General features: G+C 49.4%; 1 protein-coding gene and 2 non-coding genes across 3 annotated transcripts; all 3 read left to right on the top strand.

Annotated features, from left to right (window-relative positions):
- Positions 1-770: 770 nt before the first annotated feature.
- On the top strand, positions 771-4,110 carry C8R40DRAFT_1176317 (uncharacterized protein; the record flags this gene model as incomplete). The annotated part of the gene is made up of 4 exons (XM_046232491.1): positions 771-832; positions 1,983-2,472; positions 2,527-2,829; positions 2,890-4,110. The coding sequence occupies 4 exons, from the start codon at positions 771-773 to the stop codon at positions 4,108-4,110; spliced, it is 2,076 nt and encodes a 691-aa protein (XP_046080891.1).
- Positions 4,111-5,916: 1,806 nt separating this feature from the next.
- C8R40DRAFT_t258 lies at positions 5,917-5,990 on the top strand. The gene has a single exon. It is a non-coding gene; the product is annotated as a tRNA-Ile (tRNA).
- Positions 5,991-6,234: 244 nt separating this feature from the next.
- Positions 6,235-6,308, top strand: C8R40DRAFT_t259. Its single transcript has one exon. It is a non-coding gene; the product is annotated as a tRNA-Ile (tRNA).
- Positions 6,309-9,893: the final 3,585 nt, after the last annotated feature.

Here is a 9,893-nt window from a genome sequence, read left to right as displayed (position 1 = left end):
TAGGTTGTGCTACAGAGTCTTGTAGTTGCTCAGTACTCCAATAAACACAGTAACAATGACCAAAGTCAATATAGTATGAGTATTGATTTGTATCTTTCAACTGTAGTAGGAATACAGGTTTGTTTGGTCTTGTATGTACTAGAAACGCATGAGGCGTGATAATGGGTGTCCACAATTGTGCGCACCTATGAAAACTAACTAACTACAGTAACACTAAAGAAATAGCTAAGTTATGAGTTGTAAAACTAAGTAATGATGTCTGTAAGTACTTTATACACTAAGTAAGTCACTACAGTGATAACTAGGAGTGATGAAGCGCTGTGTAATGTATGTAGAAAGTGTTCTATCACTACAGTATGCTCAACAGTAATACCAGTGGAAGCATTGGGAGCATTGTTGTAGGCGAACTCGGCGAAAGTAAATGTGACCAGTCATCTTGCTGGTAAGAGCAGTAGATCCTGATGTACTGTTCAAGAGTCTGATTGACACGCTCAGTCTGCCCATCAGCTTCCGGATGATATCCAGAGGTATAGTGAAGTTCCATAAGTGCTTTGCCGAGAGCCCAGAAAAACGCCAAAACAAATTCGGAACCACAATTGGAAGTAACATGATTAGGAACACCATGCTTAGAGAAGACATGAATAATAAAAAGCTCAGTTAGTTGTTCAGAAGTAATGGTGTCAAAAGTAGAAATGAAAATAGCTTGCTTGGAAGATTGATTCACAATGACGAGGATAGCTGTATAGCCATTTGACATTGGCAGTTGCTCAATGAAGTTCATGGAGATGGAATCCCATGGTCGGACCAGAACCGGCAAAGGTTTCAATAAACCGTAAGGCTGATGGCACTGAGGCTTATTGTGGTCACAAGTTGTGTTGAGCATACTATAGTGATAGAACACTTTCTACATACATTACACAGCGCTTCATCACTCCTAGTTATCACTGTAGTGACTTACTTAGTGTATAAAGTACTTACAGACTTCATTCCTTAGTTTTACAACTCATAACTTAGCTATTTCTTTAGTGTTACTGTAGTTAGTTAGTTTTCATAGGTGCGCACAATTGTGGACACCTATTATCACGCCTCATGCGTTTCTAGTACATACAAGACCAAACAAACCTGTATTCCTACTACAGTTGAAAGATACAAATCAATCCTCACTCTATATTGACTTCTGTCATATCTACAGTGTTTATTGGAGTACTGAGCAACTATAAGGCTTGTAGTCCAACCTACTAGTCTTGTATTAAGGCATAGACAATCTGTGTACTGAGCTGGGTGGCATACTGCTTGGGTTAGCTGAAGGGCGCTCCAGTGTGTTTCAACTTCAACAAGTGCAATCTCCTTCAACAAGTTGTGCAAGAAGTAATGTGGTCACAAGTTGTGCAAGAAGTAATGTAGTCACAAACAAAGTCTCTGACCTTGGGCCAGGTGTATTGACGACGTACTGCCTCTAGAGTTCAGTTCTGACCAAAATGGCCTGAGAGTGGATGATCATGAAAGTATTGTGTTGAGCATACTGTAGTGATAGAACACTTTCTACATACATTACACAGCGCTTCATCACTCCTAGTTATCACTGTAGTGACTTACTTAGTGTACAAAGTACTTACAGACATCATTACTTAGTTTTACAACTCATAACTTAGCTATTTCTTTAGTGTTACTGTAGTTAGTTAGTTTTCATAGGTGCGCACAATTGTGGACACCCATTATCACGCCTCATGCGTTTCTAGTACATACAAGACCAAACAAACCTGTATTCCTACTATAGTTGAAAGATACAAATCAATACTCATACTATATTGACTCTGGTCATTGTTACTGTGTTTATTGGAGTACTGAGCAACTACAAGACTCTGTAGCACAACCTACTGAGCTTGTATTAAGGCATTGACATTCTCTGCACTGAGCTGGGTGGCATACTGTTTGGGTTAGCTGAAGGGCGCTCCAGTGTGTTTCAACTTCAACAAGTGCAGTCTCCTTCAACAGCCTTCCCCAATTCCTTCTGCTGTGGCGACTCCACGCGCTTTGGCGAAAAAGAGAAAAAGGTCTGTCCGGCAGGAGGAGGGAGGTCATTCCTCTCGCAAGCGTGCCGTTGGAGCAGCTCCGGGTTCTGAGGTATCTCCCAAGGTTCACGACCGCAAACGTAAGCGTTCTGCTGGGGAGAGTCGGGATGCTGAGGTCCCAGACTACCGTAGGGTGGTGCTGGTTCTTCGCCCCCCCCTTGTCGATACCTCTGGTTCGGCCCCTTTGTCTGGTGGTCGTGCCGAGGAGGACGTGCCCTCTTCTCCTCCTTTGGGGAAAACAGGGAGTACAGGAGTTCCTCCTTCATTATCTCAGGATCGCTCTTCCGGTCTTCCTGTTCGTCAAAGAGCCAATTCGCCTGGTTCGTCTAACCAGTTTATTCCCCCGGTGCTGTCGGAACGTCGGCCAGTGGTGACCATACAAACTCCCCCTCCTTCTCAAGTAAGTTCTCTTCCTTTCTACTCTCGTAACTTATGTCTTATGCCTGTACCCCAGCGTTCCCCCGATGTTCTCCACCCATTTCCTCGAGCTCGAGCCACTGCTGCTTTAAGGGCTGAAAATGAAACTTTACGAGCCGAGGCAGCCGACCTCCGCAAACTTCTGGAGACTTCCCGGGCTGAGACCTCGACGCTCACCTCCCTCCTTCGGGACACTACAACTTCTTTGGACGATCGTAACAAGGACCTAGAGGCGAGTCGTCGTGCCCTGCAGGATGTCGCAGCGGATCGTCTGGAGTACTCCCGTGTTCTGGCTCAGTTTAGGGCCATTGAAGCTGAACTGCCGGAAGCTCCCTTGGAGGTAGAAGTTGTTCCCCTTCTTCTCTCTTATTTTCTACTGACTGGTAATTCTTGACCCCAGGACGCGCTTACACGGTTTCATCTTGCGGTTGCGCAAGTAGACTCCTATAGGGAAGTGGCCATAAGGCAGAAGCAGGAGCTTTCGGAGCTTCGAGAACAGGTCGACAAGGAACAGAAGCGTTCTTTTGAGGCCCACGAGGAGCTGGATGCTGCTAACGCGCGTGCTATACGTCTGCGGGACCGTCTGGAGGACCTCAAAGAGACCGTCCATCGCTATCGGGCACGGGCTCATGTCGCTGAGGAGCTCATTCGTAAATATCCCGAGGATGAGGGGCTGTATGAGGTGGATCTACCCTCGCTCTCCTCCTTGCAGAATCAGTTGACGGCTTCCGAAGCGATGGTGCGTCGTCTGGCCACTTTTGCACATCGGTTGTATTCTGCAGACCCCGCTAACCTCCTTCACCATCACAACACGTATGTGGAGGGTCTCATCGAGGCGATCATCGCACTCCTGTCGCGCAGTCTCCTCCATCCTCCGGAACGGATGAGAACTGTTGTCGAATTGGCTCTGGAGTATCTGTCTCAAGGCCGGCTTACCCACGGCGAGCTACACCTCCGTTCGACCAGTAGTTTGTTGTATTACTACTCCAATGCTGCTGATCGTGTCGATGGGTTGTACCAGGACATGTTTACCCACTCTCGTTTCTCCACTGATGCAGCGTTCCTAACTGCTGCCCAACACGCGGGTTACGTCGAAGCTCGTCCTGATTCCCTGGAACCACCCTTACATCGCCAGCTCTTTTCTTTTGATCATCCCATCCCCCTTCCACAAAGTCCCATTTCTGATCACATCCCCGCTGTTCCTATGATGGACTCCGTAATGTTGATGTGGGAGGATATGATTCGTACCTATATGCGTGAGGTTTTAGGTTACCCTGTCTCCCCAGATCGCGCTCCTTCCCCGGTGAACGTTCCTGGTTCCAATGATCCCTTGCCGACAGCTTCCCCCTTGGTTGCACCTGACGCTCCTCCCGTGCTAGACGCGAGTGACTCCGTGTCGCAGGACGCTCCCTTGTTCCTACCGGAATCCCTGTCTCCCACCTCCCCTTGTTCTCCTTCTCCCATTCCTTCTTCCTCTCGTGTTCCTCACGTCCCCCGCGAGATTGTCGACTTAACCATGGATGACGCCGAGGATTTGTACGAGTCGCAGGAGGAGTTCCTTGCGAGGACCGGTGGGGCAGTGACAGTTAAGCAGGAGAATACCGAGTCTGAAGTAGTGTAGACCCCCTCGATTGTTGTATGTTTGTACACCCAATGTAACATTGTTGATTTCGTTACTTCCGTTTAGGTCTGAGATCTTGGGGAACTGTCGGGTATGAGGAAGAGTCGCGCAACTAAGTAGAATTGTACCCCCTCGTGCCTCCCTTTCCCAAATGGAGGTACCTGACAAGGGTGGTTTGTCGGTGCAGGGTCCCAGCGATCCGGTTCGGTTGGAAACTGTTGCGGGAGCACACTTTGGTTTGGTTCACCAGTCGTTTCTTCCCCTTCTATAAAAGGGTGCCGGGCAGGTCCTCCTTTCCTTCACTATGCCTCCCTCTCCCCGTCCCCCCTTGGTACCTCGCACTTTCAATGCTCACCCTTATCGTGCTGAAAATCAGCGCCTCGTTGCTCGGATTCGTTTGTTGGAGTCTCAGCTCGCTACCTCGCAGCGGGAGAATTCCTCCCTTACCTCCGCCCTTCGGAATACCTCGCTTGCTCTCGAATCTCGACAACGGGAGGTGGAGCAGCTCCGGTCCTCTGGTCGTGAAGTAGTAGAGCGTGAAATGGAGGACCGCCGAGTTTTGGATCAGTTCCCTGCCTTGGATGAGGCCCTATCAGGGGCTCTGGATCAAGTGAGTACTTTGGTTTTCCCCCGTTTTCCTCCCCTGTTTAGTCCTTCCTTTCAGAGCCTCTCGGAACGTTTCCGGAAGATGCAGGAAGACCTTCAAAATGCCACCAGGGAGCGGAGAGTCGCTGTGGAGAAATTAATCACCTCTACTCGCAAGAATTCACGGTTGACGACCGCCCTACTGCACCAACAAGGTCTTGTGGATGAATCGAATGCTTTGGCAACACGTCAACGTCGTCTTGTGGAGGAGTTGCAGGAGGAGGTCCATCGGGTCCGCGGTCGTGCCGTCTTCGTCGAGCAAATGCTCAAGGAGTACCCTGACGAGGGTTACTACGAGGTCGTTTTGCCTCCTCTTTCGCAACTTGAAGGGGACCTTAACCAGGCTCGTGAGGACCTCCGCCATGTAGCTACCTTCGCTCATCGCCTTTATCGTTGTGATCCTGCCACCGTCCTTCATCATCACCATCGTTACTTTGGGGCGATTATTGAGGCCGTGGTTGCTTTCCTTCGTCGTGGTCTCGATTCCGATGATCTCGACGTTATCGTTCACAACTTCCGATTGGCATTGGATTATGTACAGGCAGCTCGAGGCGTCCATGGAGACATGTATATGCGATCCATAAGCAGTATCCAGTGGTTTTTCAACAACGCTGTCGACGAGGATGAGGGTCTTTATCGTATGATTTTGGAACACTCTCGATTCGACAGTGATAGTCCCTTCTTGACGGCTGCTCACCATGCCGGTTTTGTTCCTCCTCCTGATGATTCTGTGGAGCCTCCTCTTCATCGGCGGATGTTAGCGCTGTCTACCGCTCTTCCTCATAGCGAAGGCGTTGGGAGGTGGGAAGACATCGTTCCTGCCCTCCCCAGTATCGACCAGCTGACTGCTGACTGGGAGCAGATGATGTTGCAATACATTCATCACATCACCGATACTCCTTTGCCTGGTACAGATTCCCAAGGTCCCATGTCGTCGGTGGAGCCTGCTACTGAGTCGTTGCCCGAAGTATTTGTTCCGCAGTCTCCTGAAGCTCCGGCTGCCCTGGAATCTGTTAGGATTCAATCCTGACACCCTAATGAGGTGTAAATGGTATTATGCAAAATTCCATCAACCAAGGCAAAAGTAGATAGTAAGTCCTTAAGAAGTGTTGATTTGATGGCCACTGTTACCATATGTAAAGTCCTCATTAGTTGAACCAAGGTCGGATAGCTCAGTTGGTTAGAGCATCTGGAATATAACCAGAAGGTCCTGGGTTCAATCCCCAGTCTGGTCACTTTGTTTTCAGTCATGACTTTAACAGGTTATGGGCCCCGGAGCGCTAGCCTCGGGAATGATTGATTACATAAGTGTGTCAGATTGGGAGGGTGTGTTAGGATTCAATCCTGACACCCTAATGAGGTGTAAATGGTATTATGCAAAATTCCATCAACCAAGGCAAAAGTAGATAGTAAGTCCTTAAGAAGTGTTGATTGGATGGCCACTGTTACCATATGTAAAGTCCTCATTAGTTGAACCAAGGTCGGATAGCTCAGTTGGTTAGAGCATCTGGAATATAACCAGAAGGTCCTGGGTTCAATCCCCAGTCTGGTCACTTTGTTTTCAGTCATGACTTTAACAGAATCTATCTCCTCTGTCGGTCCCCACCCCCTGGTCCCTCTATTCCTGCCCGAGCAGGAGTCATTAACCTCCCCTTCCCCCACTCTGCCCCCTTTGTTCGGGTCCGTTGCCAATCTAGTCATCGACCTTACCTGTATGAGACGGAGGAGGTTAGTGCTGGTCACTTTTCTATGGCGAGGGAAGTTATTGATTTGGCGGCCGGTCAGGATGTCGTTAAGGACGAGTCGTTGTAGTGTTCCTTTCTTGCATAGTCTTCGTGTCGTCCTGTCCTCTCTTTATGTACCTTTGTTTTATGCGAAAAATCCCTTTTATAATTTATATGAATGTGAAAATCGATAGGACTGAAATCATGGTGCCTTCAGGTTGCTTGAACCCTCCGATGCACATAGTCGTTAGTTCATCGTGGATGTCATGCGGATATCGTTCCCATCGTTCCTTTGTGTCGTTGTCAGCTCCGGCCCTATCTCCTATCCTCCCTTTTGTCCTCCTCATCTTCCTGTGCATCTTTTACGAGGCGAGCCCAATGTCTCTGCGATGGCTGTTGCTTCCTTGGATGTTTCTCGTGCCAGCTCCGCAGGAGCTCCAGGGATCCCGCCATACCTTCCCATCCTACCCAAGAGTTGAATTCTTCACTATAACCTTCCCATTTTACGAGATATTCCACTTCCTCCGGTCGTCCCTTCTTGGGTTTGGAGTCAAGGATATCCTCGACAAAATGCTCCGTTTCCCCTTTTATGAAGATTGGGGGAGGCGGGGAGGTCTGCCGTTTGAATTTGTCGTGGAAGTGAGGTTTCAGCCTGCCTACATGAAACACGTTGTGAATTTTGTGGAGGTCCCCAGGGAGGTCCAATCGGTAGGCATGGCTCCCTACTTTTGACAAGATTGAGTAGGGACCCTTCCACTTGTGGTCTAACTTCTTCATGGGTCTTCTCGTCCTGACGTTTTCCATATTCAACCAGACGTGATCACCCTCCTTCCAGTCTGGGGCCTCCTGGCGTTTTTGATTCGCGTACTGCGCATAGACCTCGTTGGCTACTCGAATTCGCTCCTGCAGGTAAGCATGTAACTCCTTGAGGTTGGATGCGTATTCGTTGACCTCCGCTCCTTGTACCTGCTCCAATGTAATGGACAGCTTTGGGTGGTACCCTTTATTGGCAAAGAACGGTGACACGCCCGTCGTTGTATTTGGGGTGTTGTTGTATACGAATTCCGCCATTGGTAGGAGAAGGTCCCAGTCGTCCTGGTCGTAAGAGCAATAGATCCGAAGGTAAGCCTCCACTGATTGGTTTACTCGTTCCGTTTGTCCGTCTGTCTGGGGATGATACGCAGTAGATAGGCGGGATTCGATCCCTAGTGCTCTACAGAGCTCCCTCCAAAATTGGGACACGAATAGGGAACCTCGATCTGAAACTATATCGGAGGGCATCCCGTGCTTCGAGAAGACATGTGTTATTAAGAGATTAGCGAAGTCTTCCGCCTTATCCGTAGTATGACAAGGGACGTATATGGCCTGTTTGGTCAGTCGGCACACCACTACCAGGATAGCATCGTACTTTTCCGGACCTGCTGTGACTGGGAGCTGGGTGATATGATCAAGGGAGATTGACGACCAAGGTCGTTGACCGATTGGCAGTGGGCGGAGGTTCCCGTATGGTTTGGATCGACTGGCTTTCGCCCTCAGACATGAATGGCAGCTCCGCACATAGTAGTTCACGTCCTTGGACAACCCTTTCCAGAAGAACAGTTGGCTTACGAGCTTCCTGGTGCGTTTCTCCCCCGGGTGCCATCCTCCCACACGAGAGATTCTTCCTCGTTCCGTGCAATCCGCTTCAATGCTTCAATCATACTCGTATCCTTTGGAGCTTCCCTCACTCAATTTACTAAGAGGTCTTCGTTCATGAGGATGGTCGCGTTTAGACGTTCTGGAGGTATGAGTACCCTTTTCCTCCCTGCTAAGGCCTGGTCCCTTGAAGCTCCCTTCTTTGGGTACACGTCTGATCTACGGGTGAGCGCGTCCGGTTTGGCTCCCAACCTCCCTGGGCGATAGTTGATGACAAAATCGTATCCTGAAAGGAGCTCTGCCCACCGGGCTTGTCGTGCTGTTAACTGCTTCGTAGTGGTGAAGTACTGGAGATTGTTATGGTCTGAGTACACTTGAATCTGGTGTCGGGATCCTTCGCAGTACGCCCTCCATTGTTTGAAGCAGTCCACGATAGCTAGGAGCTTCTTATCGTATATGTCGTAGTTTAGTTCCGCAGAGATCATTGATCGTGCATGGAAGGCGATAGGATGTATCTCCCCCGTTTCAGGATCCAGCTGTGATAGGATCCCTGCTATAGCCAAGTCGGAGGCATCGCATTCGAGGACTACCGGTAGATCCGGATTGTAATGTCCCAGAACCGGGGCTTCGGAGAATGCTGACTTCAGAAGTTCGAAGGCACTACTACACTGTGGTGTCCAGTTCCACACTGAATCTTTTCGGAGGAGCTTCGTGAACACCTTGGTGATTCCCGAGTAGTTGTCTATGAACCTCCTATAGAAGTTTGCGAATCCGAGGAACGCCTGGAGTTCCTTCACCGTCCTTGGTTTTGGCCAGTCCATTACTGCCTTCACTTTCTCTGGGTCCATGGACACTCCCAATGGTGATATGATCACCCCCAAGTACTCGACAGTGTCGACATGGAACGCGCATTTTTCCGGCTTTGCATGGAGGTGGTTCGCCCGTAGTCATTCAAGGACCTTCCTGACGTGTTCGACATGGGATACTTCATCGTCTGAGTAGATCAGAATGTCGTCCAAGTAAATTACCACGCAAACGTCGACCATGTCGTGAAAGATCTCGTTCATGAAGAATTGAAACGCGGAGGGAGCATTCGTGAGCCCAAAGGGCATTACCAGGTATTCGAAGGACCCATACCGAGTTCGGAATGCAGTCTTCCACTCGTGTCCCTGGGCTACCCTGACGTTGTTGTAACCTGCGCGGAGGTCGATCTTTGTGAAGATCTTCGCCTTCCGTAGTTGATCCACTAAGGTTCCTATCAGCGGTAGAGGGTACCTATTCTTCTTCGTAATCTTGTTCAGAGCTCGATAGTCCACGCAGAGTTGCAGGGTACCATCCTTTTTCTTGGCAAACAAGACAGGAGCTCCCGCAGGGGAGCTGGAGGATCGTATGAACCCCTTGCCTAACATCTCATCGATGTACTCCTTGAGGGATTTCAGCTCCTTCTCGGACATGTTGTAGAGCTTCCCTATGGGAGGTATCGCATCCCCTTCTGTCTCGATTTTGATATCGTAGGGTCGGTGAGGAGGTAGCGTTCTTGCTTCTCCAGGTGAGAACACGTCCAGGTAGTCCTGGTATTGGACGGGAATGGATTTCTTTAACTCCTCCGTCTCCTGACGCTTCGACTCTTCTTTGTCGAGCTCCTTAACGACCCCTCCTTGTTCCGAACTAGGGTCCCACTCTCAGGATCCTTTAGTTGCTGCACTCCCTCTGTGGCGCTGCTATCACTTGCCCGGAGCATTTCTTCAGTAGGGGACTCCTCCTTCGTCGGCGATATAT

This window comes from Lentinula edodes (assembly GCF_021015755.1).
Source record: "Lentinula edodes strain Le(Bin) 0899 ss11 chromosome Unknown C8R40scaffold_51, whole genome shotgun sequence".
Classification (NCBI taxonomy): domain Eukaryota; kingdom Fungi; phylum Basidiomycota; class Agaricomycetes; order Agaricales; family Omphalotaceae; genus Lentinula; species Lentinula edodes.
The sequence above is the reverse complement of the archived record's forward strand: the minus strand, read 5'-3'. Positions and strand labels throughout refer to the sequence as shown.